The sequence below is a fragment of the Eptatretus burgeri genome, chromosome 10 (assembly GCF_056783735.1).
Source record: "Eptatretus burgeri isolate ZD-2024b chromosome 10, Ebu_testis_v1, whole genome shotgun sequence".
In the NCBI taxonomy this organism is placed as follows: domain Eukaryota; kingdom Metazoa; phylum Chordata; class Myxini; order Myxiniformes; family Myxinidae; genus Eptatretus; species Eptatretus burgeri.
This window is the reverse complement of record NC_140970.1, coordinates 23,433,351-23,451,377: the sequence shown is the minus strand read 5'-3', so window position 1 is coordinate 23,451,377 and position 18,027 is coordinate 23,433,351. Positions and strand designations below refer to the sequence as shown.

Genomic DNA, 18,027 nt, shown 5'->3' with positions numbered 1-18,027 from the left:
GGATAAAAGCAACTGATTAACTTTATACTTCAATAGAAACAATTAATAAACTCATCAACAGTCAATTTGTTGAAAGGATGGTACAGATTGTTTTGATAACATCATGCAGACAGTAAAATTCTATTCATTTACCTGGAAACCTTTTAAACCTGCTTTTCCAGCTCCACCTGCCTCTCCGTAACTAAAATCCCCCTGAAACACACACACACACACACACACACACACACACACACACACACACACACACACACACACACACACACACACACACACACACACACACACACACACACACACACACACACACACACACACACACACACACAAACATTTTAAGGCCATTTTTCCTTGCTAGAGTGGGGATTAGTCTTGCGGGTCCCATGACAATCTTCTATCATGGTTCCCTTTTTGGGGCAATGTGTTTTTTTAAGGCCGGATACCCTTCCTGACACCAACCCTTTAGTCGCCTCTTACGATACGCAGGGATACGGTATACCTATTCTAAACCGGGGCACACACCAGGACTCCTGACACAAACATATACATAAAAATCAAACTAAATTATACTTGGCTTGAAAACTGCAAGACATGAAAAGTATAAATGGCAGATTGTCAAATATAATTAAGAAATATTGAGCATTTGATCAATTTCTAGTTTCAGACAGACATATTGTCATGGTGACATCCAAGCAAGTACACACAATTTCATTTGAATGCCTACCTTTGTGAATACCTGAAGAGTATGACATGTATATATATATATATATATATATATATATATATATATATATATATATATATATATATATTGAGTGAGACTGCGTTTAGAGACAATATAATATGCATGTAAGCTAAAGTTAAAAGAAAGGGACAGAGATTTGGACTTACGAGGAGCATTAAAATAATTATCAGAACAAGATGATCATCATAGTCCAAAACACACTAACATTTTTAGTTTTCAATATATACAGCCAATTATATACATATATACTGTACACTATATAGTTCTGTCAAGTCGTGTCCGACTTCTGGTGACATTCATGATTAGATTTCATCAAACCTCCCTATCCTGCACTGCTTCCTTAAGTTCTGGTGGAGACAGCTTGGTTGCAGCCCTTAAACCATCCATCCAGCACATACACGGTCGGCATCTTTTTCTTCTTCCCTCAACCACACTCAGCATGATTTCATTTCTCCAGACTTTCATTTTCTGCATGCATGATTTGTCCAAAGCATGACAGTTTCTGTTTTAGCATCTGCGCTTTCAATATACATTGTGATTTAATTTCTTCAAGCACTGACTTGTTTGTTCTTCTTGCAGTCCATGGAATTTTTTAACATTCATCTCCATTGCCACATTTCAAATTGATCAATCTTCTTTTCATTCTTTTTCACTGTCAATGATTTACATCCATACATTGTAACTGCAAATACCAGAGCATTATTCAGCAGTCTCCTCATGGTTTGTATTGTGACATCTTTGTTTGTATTGATCAAATTCCTTGATATTCTAGTCACAATTAAAAAACTGAATAAAGAACTAGTCTGGCCACATAACAAGATGTGAATAACAGACAACCACTAGCCAACAATAATTACAAACTGGCTGCCAAGAGAAGGCTGTGGAAGAAGCAGAGGCACACCAAAGATCAGATGGTGAGATGAAATTGAAAAATTTACTGGAGTACACTGGCCTCAAACTGCAGAACAAAATAGAACTAGCAGGGTACCCATCACCGACGGGTTCATCGATGTCTCACCTGAAATGAGCAATTTTTTGGAGTATGTATTGGTAGAAACGGGAATTAAATGTAAAGTGATTATGTGGACCGTGGCATGTGGTACATGTTTAACAAGTAGACAATGGCAGTCCACTCAGAAGAACTATCATTAGTGATTGAAATTGGCAAATACACTGTCATTTCATGTCAGATCTTTTTTGTAAATGGTATCATGCACCGCTTCAACATTTTTGGGGTCAACGTGACATCAGCAATGTTGGTGTTTGTAAAGGTTAAGATGCTCTGATTACCTCCAAACATCACATGATAACACCCCAACTCAGTGTTAAAGTATACATGGACGATATTGATGGAGGTCTTCATCCTGCAATGGACTAAATAGGCTGGTCAAGGGAAGTCAGTTATAAAGAAATAGGAAGGAAATAATTTTCTTCCTAACTATACATGTTGTACTTGAATATACAAGTTTGAGAAGGTTTTTGATGCCCCTTGTAGTATTCTTATAAACAAGATGAAAACGGTTATTTAAAGCTCATGCAAAATCCTTTTTCCAGCCCTTAAGAAGCTGAAAAAACCATGAATGCAATGGTGCTATAATTACAAAAATATCCACTAGTAAAGACAGAAAGAATGAAAGTTAAATGTCAAAGTAGAAATAGAAACATAAATTTAGAATACAAGTGAAAGATGGCAAAATGAAAAAGGAACAAAGAAGAAAACAGGTGAGCAAAGCAAAATGACAGAGCTAAACAGGCAAAAAATAAAAATAGAGGAATGGAATAAAATACAGCACAATTAAATACATATACTGTACAAGGTTTTTAAACAGATCAGCTGTACCATCACCATCAGTCAGCTGCCATCATTGAGGTTTCAACCTTTTAAACATCAGAACCTCGAGTACATGGAGGACCCATTTAATAGACGAATGAAAATCAGGACAAACAAAGAAAATAGTAATAATACAAAAACAAAATAAACTCACGAAAACTACCTTTGAGTACATATTTCATGGGGAAGGTAATAATAATGTTGGATATAAAACATGTGGCCGGTTGGAATTTGGAAAGTGACCTGCCAGTTTTGTTGCATGTTTAAAATTGACAGTGTATTCAAGCTGAAGAGGCCAATTGCTAGTAGAACACTCCTTGTGTAACCAGCAGCATGGTACTCCACATTTAGCTATTTGCTATCTTGTTCCAGGTCATCAGGAGAGTTTACTGAGTAGGTGGACTTCCCCATACCTCATTGCATGGCCACCCACCATTATTTTCAATAAATAAAGGCAGACAAACTTAGGTATGGCTGTACATATTATCTAAGGAATTGAAAAATGACAAACACGGGTGGGATAGCAGCAGGTAATGTGCTCACCTCCAAACTACCTGTTCCTGACTTGGATCTCCAACAGAGTGAAATATAATTAAAACTGCTTTTTTGCTGTGGTTGACTTTGCACCCTGACTAATCCTACGACTCCAGAACCTGCCTCGTGGGCTTCAGGTATCATTTGAATATAAACATGACTTACCTGTTCTCCTTTAGGCCCAGTGCTCCCTTTTTCTCCCTGTTGAAAAAGCCACACATATTAATGTCAAGTATAATTAATCAAATTACCGACCACACAAGTAATAGAGGATATATGGCACACTATACTTGATAACTTGCTGCTTTCCTGGCCTGTAGCTTTAACCAGAAGAGCTCAGTCGGGAAGAATTGGGTCAGCATGGAAAATAAAGAAAGAGTAAAAAGACTCACGGGAAAACCAGATATTGCTGCAGGACCTCTGTACCCCTGGAGGCACAAAGTATGTTATTTCATTCCTCATCTCAGCTGTACAGTGTTGTAAATAATTATGGAAGAAGAGGAAAAACTGGATATAACATGCAAATAACACCTAAAAGAATGACATCTCACGTGTAAAAATTGAATGTGTCATGATACAGTCATCAGTACTGATATAGTGCACTATGATTGGTTGTCATGCAAGCAATCAGAAAGTGCTACACCCGCAGAAGGACTATAAAAAAGCATAGGCAGTGATACAAATGTAGTGTGGTGAATGTGTGGTGAATACATGGCGAATATGATGGCTCCTGGGAAGGAAATATTGCATGACAAGAATATAGGAATCAACATCTTAGCTTGTGAAGGCTACTCCATGCAGCAGAATGGAGCTCAGCTTCATGTTTCAGGAGGAGCTGTCTGCAAAACTGCGGATGATATGCAAAACTGTTTCTATTGACAATCAAAATGGTCAAAGAAGACATCACTGGAATGGTGGCCATGAACTCTTGTCACACCAGCATTTGCTGCAAGGATTCTGACCTTCAGGGGATGCCTGCCAAACGTCCACCTTATTTAGTCATCTATTACACAGTTTACAAGGATTTTGCAGCCTGGGGTGAAGTGGAGGAGTGGGGGGGGCACGAGGAGCCTGGGAGGAGAATAATTTAGCAAACATTCACTACATTACAACGACATCACCGCCTAAACCTTAATAGTCCATTTGCAGGTGTGGCACTTTCTAATTGCTTGCATCACAACCAATCACAGTGTACAATATGAACACATGACTACGATGGAGAATTTAACTTTTACACATTAGATGTGATTATATCACATGTTATTTGCATTTTATATTCAGTTTTTCCTCTGTTGCCATAATCATTTCCAACACTGTATGTCTCTCTGTCATTGTATCACGACTGCGTCATGGTGTTTATGGGAATAATGAACAATTTTCATTTTGAAAAAGGTACAGTATCTGTTTGTTCTGTAAAAGAGAAAACCTTAAGAGCAAACGATACCTGAATGACATTTCAAACTCACCTGTTCGCCTTTTGTCCCCTTCCAGCCAGGGTTTCCAATATAACCCTGAAATGGAAAGAATAGCTCAGCATGAACAGTTTAAGATGACAGCAGAATGCATATTTTTGTGATAATTACCACATACAACATGACCAAAGCTGGATGCAGAGGGAGAATCTAAATGAGAATGGCATTTTCTGGTCTACTTTGCTGACTTCAATAGCTTTTAATTTTCAAGTTAACCTTGTAAGTGCATTGAGAAACTCGGCCGTTGTGAGATCAATGATTAAACCAGCAAGTTGGAGGTGATGTTCGATGTTTTATGGTTATTGTTGGTGTTGCTATTATTATCATTATAAATATTGTTATTATTAAATCTCATGACAGTGACGCATAGTTATGAATAACCGTTGACTAATAACCGACAACTGATGAAAGCTTGAAATTTTTCATGAATTAGACTAACCCTGAACACGTCCCTCTCCATCTCAGCTGCAATGGTTACTTGTCACCAAACTCCATTAATCATACATGAATCTTTAAATGCCAACTTAGGAGCAAAATCTGAAAATAATGACAATCACAAGTAAAGATTTTAAATCCTGCCTTTTGGTGCTGTTTGTAACTCAAATAATTATGATGGTTGACATTGCCCTCACCTTATCCCCTGATGGTCCTGCTTGGCCTTTCACTTCAAGTCTGAAGTGGGATTGTTCACCCTGTATAAATGGATACTAATTATGACTTTATACAGGAACGATATGTCATGTTTTCAACATAAGAAACTTAAAGATAAAACTAGATTACGTATTGCTGTATCTTCAAATTGTGTTTCCGGATTTCATCAGAGGTTTGGCCAATATTGGGGGTGTGATAAGATTTTAGTATACCATAAAAATAACTCTGGAAATATACCACCATATTGGGAGATTTGGAATCTCCATTCGACACTCAAAACTCAGTGGAATAATGGTTAAAATGTCCACTGAATCTGGGAGATCGGCACTTCACTACCAACCCTGACTGAGTCATACCAAAGACTAAAAATCACCACCTCAGCTGTACCATCACCATCTCAGCTGTACCATCACCATATCAGCTGTACCATCACCATATCAGCTGTACCATCACCATATCAGATGTGCCATCACCATATCAGCTGTACCATCACCATCTCAGCTGTACCATCACCATCTCAGCTGCAATAGTTACTTGTACTTTGAGCTCACAAAACAAAAATACACAAACACGCATGCATGCACACACATATTCTCACATGCAAGAATGTTTGTTTTATGCTTTTGCTCATCAATGAGCCTGAGACCCTGTAAAAAAAATTGGCCATGCTTACTTTGGTGAGGATGTCTACAGCAACAATGTGGGCTTGACTAGATTACTACATGGTAACTTTTTGGGCAGCATCGATAATATGGGCATAATTTGGGAGTAAGCATAACTGGGAGGGAGTAAGTATAACTGTAATTTGGAAATTATCATGCCAATACTAATGATATCATAACATCAATGCAAAGTTATAACTAGAATGCACTCAACGGAAGTAATGACATGCTGTTGTTTTCTCTTTGGGCAATACCGCCTGGATGGCACTAACCTATACTGCCGTGTGGCCGTGGTGCGAGTAAATACAGTCCTGTACTAATATTCTCATATTTTTCCCTGTGACCTCAAAGTTGAATATATAGCTCTGTGCCAAATTTGGAGATTCTAGCTGCCCTTATTGGCCAGTTATCCTCCTGACAATCAAAGTCACACAAACAGGATGATCATAATACTCTTGCCCAGCCTACAGCTGTCACGGTGTGAGTAATTACACCTTTTGAATTGTTTATCAACAGATATCTGCAATTCCAGTGCAACTCACCCGTTCACCTTTTTTTCCTTTCTTCCCTGGCATTGGCTGCACATATTCATGTGTACACACACGAGCACACAAATGCACACACAGACACAGACACACACAAATTATGTTATGCAAATATAATCATTCTCTTGAGTGACAAAGATGTTTCTCAGCTATAAACAGCCCCTAGTGATCGATTAAGTGAATGCAAATTGTGCTATGTGCTCGACCTTCTCAAAGCACTTTGGGGAGAAAATTACTCGCGTTGTACTGCACAGATACATGACCTGCACAAAACACTTACACAAAGCCAGAACAGATGAAGCTGTGTGACATCAAAGTGGCATGAGGGCACAGGTGATCTCTTTGTTTTACAGCGTTCATAAGCATAGATTGTAACCTCTATTGGATCGGTTAAATATCAGTGCCTGTGGTGTATGACAATTTAAAACTGTCATAAAAGACCATTCTTTTGTCTTTTGTCTTCATTTCAACTATCATGTTTACCCTTCCTGGAGGACCATGGAGACCGAGTTCCCCCTTGGGACCACGATAACCCGGTGATCCTTCGAAACCCTTGGAGAGGAAATGAAATAATAAAAAACAAAAAGTCAAATAATGAAGCTTTATGTGTTCAGGGAGTTATATAAGGATGGGGGTTAAGGGAGTAAGCATAAGCAATAATAAGAGCTTTTACAAAACATAGACACTGACAACAACTCTTTAAAAGTGTAAGCAGCCAGATTTCCTCCCATGGTCACACCTTCCTGCCAGGAACACCATCTTCCCCGGCTCTTCCAGGAACCCCCATGGAGCCAGTAGACCCTAACTTGCCACTCTTGCCCTGCGAGATATGAACTGTATTTATTTAGGTGATCTGTGCTGGATGTTACTGATAAATAAATAAGAATAATGATCGTTTTTTTGATGTTTGATGATACAAGTCTGATCATACAATTTCCCTTCAATTATTGAACAAAATCACAGCTGTTGGTAGTGTTACAAACAAACATTCAACATCACAGGTAATTAGTGATTGTGCAAACATATCCACTCACTCACCTTCGGACCAGGTGACCCAATTAAGCCAGGTGAACCCTGTGATTGGGATTAAGGTTGGGGTAGATAGGAAAATAAGGGACAAATTAATGCAACATGCTGCAGAGTAATACAACTGCAAAGGCTTGTTGTGATATTTTAATTACTCTGAAAACTCACTGGAAAGCCGGTTAGACCTGTTGCTCCAATCAAGCCTTTCCCTCCCACATTGCCTGGTAGGCCCTGAAAGAACAAGTGGCTTCTATATAATCACAAAATGTTGTGTTCACTCACATATCATTGCAATTTAATCAAAATTTTTTTTGAAAAGAACTGATTCATTATAACTCCAGCAGCAGGGGCAGCAGCAGTAAACAACAATACTGTGCTTACCAGATAGGTAAAGCCAGGTCTACCATCATCACCCTGCATAGAAAAATAATACAACATAATTATGGCTTTTAGGTACTCCATGAAACCTGATTGGCATAAAAGGTTTTTTAAAATAAAATAAAAAAACATTACTCAAATTTATACTCTACAATGTTTTATGTATTCTCCACAAACTTTATTTGTGCCATAATACAGTATTTAAAGGCCGTGTGAAAATAATTTTAGTTTTCCGAATAAGCATAGATATTGGAATAATAATGTACAAGGAGCTGATACTCGAGGTCCCCTGCCTTTAGGGTGGTATGAGGAATAGACCGGTGTTATATGAAAGATAAATCTTGAAGACTTTTTGAAATATCGCGTACACAAGCCAAGTTACCTGAAAAATGTCGTGAATGTCGGGGCCTGCAAATGTCAGGGCATTGTCTCAAAAATACTTTAATTTTATTTATATGGTCTAGGGCAGTGTTTCTCAACCTTTTTTGTCCCACGCCCCACTTTGATTTTCCAAAAAACCATATGCCCCACCATGATTGGAGACACAACAGTATATACTACATATGTATTCAAAAGGCTTTATTTAAACTTTATTGCAAATTTTATTCAATTGCGACTCACTTCAATGGGAGCCCTGCCCTTGATGCTGGCTGCAGATTTGTTTGATTCGAGGAACCAATTTTGTCAGTTTCAGCCTTAAATCACCACGTTTCGAGATTTCCAGTCGATTTCTCTTAGCTTGCAGCAAATCGGTAACAACACTAAATCCACATTCGACTAAATAAGATGATGGAAAATTTATCAATACTTCCCTTGCCAAAGTAGTCGAGTTTGGGTATTTCTTTTCGCTCCCCTCAGACAGCCACATCATAGTTCCTTTGATCTTGAAAAGAGTTTAGAATCCTCATGCCCCACCAAAATATTGCCACGCCCCACCTTGAGAAACACTGGTCTAGGGTCATGGAAGAGCGAATACACAGAACCAATCAGGATACAACATAACAAAGGGAACAGCAGGAGAAAGGGGAAACAACAACAGCAGGGCGGAGCGAGAAAATAGTCGGAGTGGACAAACAATGGATGCAGGTAATGATGAGGGGTAAGGGAAAATGCAAAGGGTGGACAATATGGAGACACAAGCAAAATTGTGTTTGACCAGTTTGTGATTTTGTCAAGATCTGAGGAGAGGGAAGGGGCTGCTGCCTGTCTGTCGGAAGGATGAAATATGTCAAGGTAGTGTGTGGAGTCGTCAGCAAAGAGATAAAGAGGATTTTCCAGAGTCAGTGGGATCATTGATGAATATTAGGAATAGGATGAGGCCGAGAAGACTGCCTTGGGGTACTCCAGCCTTTAAAGGGAGAGGAGAAGAAGAAAGAGTTCCGTTGACAGCCACATGTTGTCATCGAGTGTGGAGGAAGTCAGGAATCTGAGAGTGGAATTGGCCTTTGATTCCATAGGCAGACAGTTTGGAGAGCAAGGCAGGATGCCAGACTATCAAAAGCTGGAGATATGTCCAGAGAGATGGCCCTGATCTCATGTTTGATATTGAGGGCCTCCACCATTATTGGGAGAGCAGAAGCGGCATGTCCAAGGTAGAGTGACCAGGTCTAAATCCAAATTGATGATCTGAGATGAGGCTGTTGGAGAAAATGAATGATTTTATGTCAACTGTGACAATGTATTCCATGACCTTGCTGGTGATTGGAAGTACGGTAAAGCTAATTAGGCTGTGGTTAAGAGGATCCGTTTTTGTTCGTTTTTTATGCAATGTTGTGATGTTGGCTGATTTCCAATTTCCCAGGTGGATATATTGTAGGAAACCAGTCCTCAAGTATAAATAAAAATTAATTAATTAATTAATAAAAACGAATAGGCAAAGCATGAATGTCTAATCAGGTCACACTTTAAGACCAGGGAATACACGGGGTCCATGAATAGTGAATCCGCAAATAGTGGGGTCCGACATTACTGCACATCGACATAATTTTCTGCATTTAAAATACCGGTATCTTTAATTAAACTTAAAAATACACCGAATGCACTTGTTTTTGATGGTCGAAGTAAATAACTCTGCAATCGGTGACACCTTAACTCGAGATGGCATCTGCTGCTCATAAAGCCCTTGAGCATATTGTGGGGAACATGGATGTGATGTCAATGGCTTGTGATTGATCTTGGGTTTTCCACCTTCCCTCTTCCCTCCCCTAATGTTCCCCACCAGAGCATTATCTCAGAAGAAAAACGTAAATTAATTGTACAGCAAAAACAGTGTGGTAGAGCAGTCATGCACAATGTTGGATGTGGGAAAAGGATTGAATAATGACATCACTCTGGAAAAACAAGAAAAAATATAGGACCACTGGACCTGGAGCATATCTGGGCCCTGGCCTAATGTTGTAACCCAAATTTGGTAGCAATCTGACTGGTGGGTCTGGAGAGGAAGATTTTTGAAGGAATTTACACAATTTTCCCAAAAATTTACTGTCTGCCATTTTGACAGACTTCCGGTCAAGTGATGGGCATGACCTCTGCAATGTAACATCCCTACCCTGGCCTAATATTGTAACCAAAATTTGGTAACATTCTGACTGGTGGATCTGGAGAAGAAGATTTTGGAAGAAATTTTAAAAGTCAGCCATTTTGACCTACTTAAAGTCACGTCACCGGAACGAGCTTTGCAATCCCCGTTACCAGTCAGGAGCCGTTTTCAGTTGCTGCCAAATTTCAACCAGATCGGCCCAGCAGTTTGACAGGAGAATTCAAAATAGGAAACGGACGGACGGACGGACGGATGGACAGACGGCGCACAATGACAATACCTCAACTGGAATTCCAATTCGAGATAAGCTAATGATACACTCACTGGCAAAAATACAAATTACTAGTAATGTAGGTTTCTCTTGCTGGCAACATTGCTTGTGTCCTCAGTTATAATTGGTGTTGCACATGTTGTAGATCAAACCACGTCACACGGCCCTTAAACAGTTCTATTCATACTCCAAGATTTTTTTCTAAATTTTCTGTTGCTATTCAGCATTTCAGTATACAGTAAAACAAACAAAAATGCGAAAAGGATATTCAATGTCAAGGGTCATGGTGTAAAGGTCACAATTAAAAGTTAGTTACCTTTGACCCAGGAATGCCTGCGGGGCCGTGAGCTCCTGGAAAACCCTGAGAAGGAAGAGCAGTTGTGATGTGAACCATTCATTTGCAAACAAATGATGTTATACCAATATTGTATTCCATCATTTTGTTCGGAGGAAATGCGATTCTTCTTGATGTACCTTCTGAGGAGTTTCAGAGCAGGAAGTTTACGATAATATAAGCATTCCTACAGACCACATTCAAATATTATTGCTCACGAGCAATTGCAACCCGTTGCTTCGCTGACGGAAATATTGGGAAGAAGGGGAGGGGTGTTCGAAGAGGCGGGGAAGCGAGGAGGGGTGTGGAAGCAAGTAAACGGAGCAAGGAAGGGATGAAAGTGAGGAAGCATGGAACAGTGAGAAAAGGGGGGGGTGGGAGAGCAAGGCTTCACCACATGTTGCTCTATACATCAGGAGGGGAGGGGGAGGGAGCGTGGAAGATGGGGGAGAAAGGGGGTAGTGGGCAAGGGAAGATGGGAGGGGAAAAAGGCAGCATAGGAGGAGGGGAAGAAAGCAGCATGAGGGGAAGGGGAGGCAGCATGGGCAAAAGGGGAGGCAGCATGAGCGAAAGGGGAGGCAGAGTGAGGGAAAGGGGAGGCAGCATGAGGGGAGGGAATGGGAAGACAGTGTGAGGGGGGGGGGAGGAAGCGTGAGGGGAGGGAAAGGAAGTGTGAGGAGAAGTGAGCCAGTTTAAAGGCAAGGGAAGGAAACATGAGGGGAGGGTAGGCAGCGTACCAGGGCATTACAGGGGCAATAAAACACACTCAAACAGCAACGTTTTCTTTTTAACCGCAGTGTTCTATATAAAACCAGGATGGAGCATTTAAAAATTAAAACCCATGTTATCTACCTGGATGCATGCTCCCACCCTATATCCATTCGTCCAACCTCCTCACATGCAGGTATGCACACACCCCACGGAGAGTCATTTGTACCATGTCTGTGTGTGCTGTCTTCGCACCTCTTCGTTTTCAGCAACTGTCGACTATAAATATATTGCAGTAACTATGAGTACACAGTATTTATATTAATATTTTGAAGAGAGTGTGGGAGTTTATTCCAAAGGTGGGAAAAAAAGAGGAATTAAAGAGTGAAGGTGAGCAGTGATTCATGATTTTGGTAGTTTTACCAGAAGGGGGCTGCTGACGGACCTTGAACACCCAGAAGAAATATGGGGGGGACATATCGCACACAGAGCGGGGGGGGGGGGGGGCGAGATGGGAGAGGAGTCGATAGAAGACAGAAAGACCGCCGACCTGCCTGCGGTGATAGAGTGAGAGGCCCAAAGACTCAGCCTCACTGTGGGAGATACCAATGATCTTAAATGCCATGGTTTCCACAGCGTGAAGCCAAGAAAGGTGAGAGACAGGAGCACCAGCCCAGAGGGGAAAGCAGTACTCCATCAAGCTGTGGACGAAAGTTTTGTGTGTGGTCAGGAGCTCAGGTGGACCGATGAAGGACTTTGCACAATGGAGGATTCCCAGTCAGCGACTAGCTTTGGAGACCAGGTTGGAAATGCAGCTTTCCCAGGAAATATCATGGCAGATAGTGAGACCCAGAAGCTTGAATGAAAGAACTTGTTCCAGATGATTGTTGAGAAAGTGGATGGGGGGGGGTTTTCCAAATGGTCCTTTCAGAGAGACTCCATGGGAGTGTGAGATTTGTCAGGATTGAAAGATATGCTCCACGTGTTGGACCAGTTTGTGATTTTATACAGATCTGCAGGAAGTGAAGAAGCTGCTGCTTGCCGGTCTGAGGGATGACAGATGGTACGGCAAAGGGTGGAGTCATCAGCAAAGAGATAAGGAGGATTTTCCAGAGAGTCAGAGAGATCATTGATGAAAACCAGAAAAAGAACAGGGCCCAGAACGCTACCTTGAGGAACTCCAGCCTGGACAGGAAGAGGGGGTGAGAGAACTCCATTTAGGGCCACACGCTGACTGCAACAGGAGAAAAAGTCTGCGAGCCATGAGTGGAGATGGCCCTGGATGCCAGAGGAAGAGAATTTGGTGAGCAGGGCAGGGTGTCAGACCGTGTGAAAAGCACGCGATATGTTGAGGGATATGGCTCTGATTTCATGTCTGCCATTGAGTACCTCTATCCATTGTTGGGAGAGCAGAAGATGCATATCCAGAGTAGAGTGACCTGATCTGAAACCAAATTGATGATCAGAAATCAAGCAATTGGATGAGAGATGTCTACTTTGACAAGGACGTGGTCAGAAGAACCGATTTGAGCAGAGGAAGAACAACAGATATTTTTAGGGAAATTTGTCAAAATCACAGCCAGAGAAGATGGAGTACCATTGGTTGAGATCCGGTTCAGGAAGTTGACCGAATGAGTCAGTCCCAATGAGTCGCCAAAGTCTTTTGCTGAAGTGCCATGGCAGGTGAGAGAGGTACCCACACCTAGCCAACTGGCGTGATGACAATTGAAGTCACCACATATGAGGAAGAGAGAGTTCGGATGAGAGGATAGAAGTTGGTCCATGTTTTTGGATAGTGAGGTGTAAATGGAGTCATCACTGTTCGGTGGACGGTACAGTACACATATAAACATGAGGTGGGAGTGGAGGTGAAGCCATAGCCAGAGGTAATCCTGGGGGTGTGGGGGAGTGAGGGCAGTGCATGGAGAGTGAGGAATAGAGTATTTGATGAAGAGAGCAACTCCTCCACCAGGATGAGGCTCAGGTCTGTCATACCGGAGGAGAGAGTAACCAGGGAGAGATACTTGGGAGGGAGTAAATCTCTTGACAAGCTGCTAATATGACTAGACATGATAACATGTGCTTCCAAGTAAAACCAATACAATTGCCCACAAATTTGCAACTAACCCTATTGTAATCTTCAGCAATAACAAATACACCACATTTTATTAAAAAAAATAACAGCAAATACAAATATCAACTCAAATAACAACACATCCCGTTCGCCATAAAGATTGCTGAATCCATCAACCCATGTATCTGACATCATGTGAGATTTCCCTTTTACCTCTGCCACCGAAGGTGGATGGAGGTTATGTTTTCACTCCTGTTTGTCTGTTTGTGAACAACATACTGTATCTCAAAAAGTTGTGGAGGGATTCGGACTAAATTTGGTGGAGAGCTTGGATATGTGACACTAACAAAATGATTAGATTTTGGTAAAGATCTCGATCTGAATCCGAGAATTTTTTTGAAGTGATTTTTCACGATTGCGAGATTGGGCCAAAAATGACACATGGCAGGATATCTGAAAAAGTTGTGGACGAATTTAGACAAAACTTGGTGGGGAGGTGAGGTATGTAACAAGGAATGAATTGATTCGATTTTGGTGAAGATCCGGATCTGGATCCGACAATTTTTTCAGTGATTTTTTTCACCATTGAGAGATTGGGCCAAAATTGTATATAGCACAATAGCTCAAAAAGTTGTGTACAGACTCGGATGAAACTTGGTGGATGAGTTGGTTAGGTGACAGGGATAAGCCAATTAAATTTAAGTTCAGGTCAAAATCCAGATCCGGCCTATAAGTGGGAAACAACATGTAAACTAATCAGCCTGGCAGAGGTATGCGCTCTACAGTGCCCTATAGTTCATTATATTATTTTCAGATAAGACATCAGATGATACAGACCCTCATGATGTTACGTCATCTACCTTTGCCAACATGACCACCACCAGGGAGCAAAACGTTGCATGTATTTAATTTTGTTTCTGTAGTGTAAGATTAGTATTGTTCTTACATAAAATACACTATTTGGTTTATGGAAGCATTTTTGACACAAACAACAGTGTCTCTCCTTCATGTTATGAGTGTTTTGTGTTCTGTTAAAGGGGAACCCAAACATTCAGACCACCTCAATGCTAATCTATCCCTTGATACCTTACAAAATAGATATGACATCTTTTTCCGATTTCTGATTTATAAAGCAGGTAATTTTGTGATTAAAAGTCGTAAGGATCTTCTTATTTATGCTTAGCCATGATGTCACACCTGAAGTTGACCACCAGATTCATATTGACTCCAGGTTACATCGCGATACGATTTAACACAAATGGCAAATAATTTTCGATTTTCCACAAATATGGCTCATTGACAGTATTTCTGCAGGAGTGATACAACTGATTTATCAATGAATTAAAAATCCCTTATAAACCGTCAATTTAACAGAAAAATAAAACCTACTAATCTGTAGTGAACATGCGACCAGCGTTTTCATCTTCACGAACACTTGCATTGTCCCCATCTTTGTCTGCATTGCTCGCATAAGGTTCAAAATGATACGGCTCCACATTCCCCCAAAAGCGTTTCCATCAATAATTTTGTCTCCAACCGTTTCATCAATATCTCACTGATCAGTTTCAACATTCTGTGAACCTTCAGAATTGCTGATGACGGTGGAATCAGTGTCTGAATGTGAGCTTGAAATGCACTTCAATCAGGGTGGGTTCTCGGTGTGATGTCACTGATGTCACTTTTTTTTGACACTTTGTGATTGGCAAAACAAATTCAATTTTTTTCCCCTTCAAATTAGACCGTGATTAATGATTTTCAATGGTTCTCAGAAAAAAAAAATTGCGTTTGGGTTCTCCTTTAATGATTCTAATGCAGAAACGGATTGATTTCTGTAAATTAACTTGTTTAAGTTTGTTTACTTCCCTCTCAGCTGTGAGCTGTTTACTTAGCCGTGCGCTTGATCGCTAGGCCATAAAGTGGCAAAGGTGTATGACACAATCCTCCCGGTGAATTTCATGCACATCATTTCCACATCACATCGGATGGGTAAAATGTCTCCATTTGATAAAGTTACCGTAGTTTTTTTTCTTTTCATCAAATATCATAGTTGATCAACATTTCTTTAAATATCATAGCCTGTCTTCTGCCAACAGTTGATCAATGTTTTTCACTGACTTATGCATTATATTTCTCCTGCTGCGCAAGTTAGTCATTACTGCTGTCATTCTTCTCGTATACCCAAATGTAAAACAGTACAAACCCAAGTATCCAAATATGTATACCCAAATGTAAAACAGTCATTTTGCTGATGGATATGAGAATGCATGTTCAATCAGATGTTGTGTGATATATAGCAGCAACTAGTCTATGTCGAAGTTAAGTGAAGGATACCTTGACATGTTTTGCATTCACAAGCAAATAACAACCATAATGTGTCAAATGGAACTATTGTCAAAGTACACCTTGACAACAGTCAATCTCAATTTATATATTTTATCTTAATACTACAATTGTGATAACAGGCACTTTAAGCCTAAAATGTGTGAAAGTAAACCAACATACCGGTGGACCACGCCGACCAGGATCACCTCTGGTGCCCTATAGAGTTAAAGATGAAAAGTCTTAGTTTGGAAAAGATACAAAAAACACACAAGAATAAAATGTCATAATTTTATGTTGCAGAGGCATCTATGCAAGATTGCATTGCGAGATTATTAATGAGAGAAAAAGTTTTGGTTAGGGAAGACACTCACTGCCTTGCCAGTCATTCCCCGTGGACCTTGTGTGCCCTGCAAGGAAATGAATTGGACACTGAGTCAGGGTGAACAGATTATGAAAAGTAAGCCGTATACAGCTACTGAGAGCTAGGCCATGGGATCAGGAGAGTGAGAATACTGCACCAATTAATTTTACTATCAGATCAAGCAAGAGCTAGTCCCAACTTAGCACACCTACGTGCATGGGGCAAAAGTTTGCCTAAAAGTTTTCCTTCTAAGCTGGACAGACCTTTTATAAATGACACATCTGCCTCTTCCTGTGAATGGTAATAGGAATATTAAGTATTTGTTTTGGAATCTGCCCGAAGGTCATCTTTGGAAAGTGGTATAATGAATAAAATTATGTGGAAAGCAAGAAAATTATATGGCGTTTTTCAAAAATCTGACTGCTGTGGCTTGTTTGTCTTAAAAATAATCTCTCATTTGTCATAGTATTGCTCATTCTGAAAATTAAGCATTTGCCATCAACATTTACAACATGCTTGTCAGATGGGGAAGGGGAAGGTAAATTGACAAAAATAATTTTGACAAATTTGGCAGACGGAAAGGAGAAGGCGACAAGATAAGAAAGGAATGAGAAAGTATATAGGGAAGTTGGAAAGAAGAGGAAAACGACAAAGGCCACCAGAAGGTGAGAGAAGGAAGAAAGGGGGAATTATTGGAAAATGGCAGGGGTGGGTCAAATATGTTGCCATTATTGTAAATGTAATGTGTCGATGGTCTTGAATGTTATGAGGCATTTTTTCGATTTTCAATGATAATCAGTTAACATAGTTTTCATCTCTGACATCTCAACACCCCCACCCAGATAGTATAAGAGACACAAATCAGAATTCAATTCTTACTGGGTCTCCATCGATCGCTGGCACTCCATGCTGTCCAGGAGTGCCCTGCAGTTGCATAAATTAAAAAGCAACATTATTAATTATGGCATAACATTATTTTAAAATCACATTTTTCATGAGAGAGACAATAATTCATATACCGACCGAAAATATTCCGATTGTGTGTGAAAGTGTTTCAGAGAGCAGAGTGATAGCATATGCATGCCAAACACTCCTGGCGACAATCATGGCGTGAGATACAGTATTCTCATGTGTGAGATCTTGCTCACCCGGTGACCACGCCTTCCTTTCAGTCCTCGTACTCCTTTCTCTCCAAGTTTACCTCTTGGGCCAGTATTTCCCTGTGAGTTTACACAAACTTTTATCAATGACCTGCCATGGATAACTGTGTTGGCCTTAAGCTCTCATCAGTAAAATAAAAAACCTTCAACAGAAAAAACAAGATGTGATGCAGAGCACAATACTTGCAAAATCCAGAAAACAAATTTGACATGAAAAATAATTGGTGATTGAATTCATTGACCAAATATGCAACTCCTCTTCAAATTTCAAGTGAATCGGATGAAGATTAAAATCTTTAGAAATCCGGCCTATGTTAACCTTTTGGCCAATGTGGACCTACAAAATAATTGGGTAGTTGAATTCATTGACCAGAAATATATATGCTTTTAAAATTTCAAGTCAATCGGATGAAAATT

General features: G+C 40.2%; 1 protein-coding gene across 2 annotated transcripts in view; it reads right to left on the bottom strand.

Moving 5' to 3' along the window:
- The window catches only part of LOC147018083 (uncharacterized), a 357,617-nt gene that overhangs the window by 57,822 nt on the left and 281,768 nt on the right, over nucleotides 1–18,027 (bottom strand). For both annotated transcript variants that reach the window (XR_015062269.1, XM_085897420.1), the window contains exons 72-87: nucleotides 17,599–17,670; nucleotides 17,330–17,374; nucleotides 16,461–16,496; nucleotides 16,270–16,305; nucleotides 10,968–11,012; nucleotides 7,845–7,877; nucleotides 7,632–7,694; nucleotides 7,476–7,511; nucleotides 7,177–7,257; nucleotides 6,921–6,989; nucleotides 6,435–6,470; nucleotides 5,212–5,271; nucleotides 4,574–4,618; nucleotides 3,500–3,535; nucleotides 3,273–3,308; nucleotides 133–192 (exon numbers count right to left, since the gene is read on the bottom strand). Coding sequence is in view for 1 of the 2 variants with exons in the window: in XM_085897420.1 (XP_085753546.1) it covers nucleotides 133–192; nucleotides 3,273–3,308; nucleotides 3,500–3,535; nucleotides 4,574–4,618; nucleotides 5,212–5,271; nucleotides 6,435–6,470; nucleotides 6,921–6,989; nucleotides 7,177–7,257; nucleotides 7,476–7,511; nucleotides 7,632–7,694; nucleotides 7,845–7,877; nucleotides 10,968–11,012; nucleotides 16,270–16,305; nucleotides 16,461–16,496; nucleotides 17,330–17,374; nucleotides 17,599–17,670 (789 nt within the window). In the remaining variant the exon portion in view is untranslated. The remainder of the gene's footprint in view (nucleotides 1–132; nucleotides 193–3,272; nucleotides 3,309–3,499; nucleotides 3,536–4,573; nucleotides 4,619–5,211; nucleotides 5,272–6,434; nucleotides 6,471–6,920; nucleotides 6,990–7,176; nucleotides 7,258–7,475; nucleotides 7,512–7,631; nucleotides 7,695–7,844; nucleotides 7,878–10,967; nucleotides 11,013–16,269; nucleotides 16,306–16,460; nucleotides 16,497–17,329; nucleotides 17,375–17,598; nucleotides 17,671–18,027) is intronic.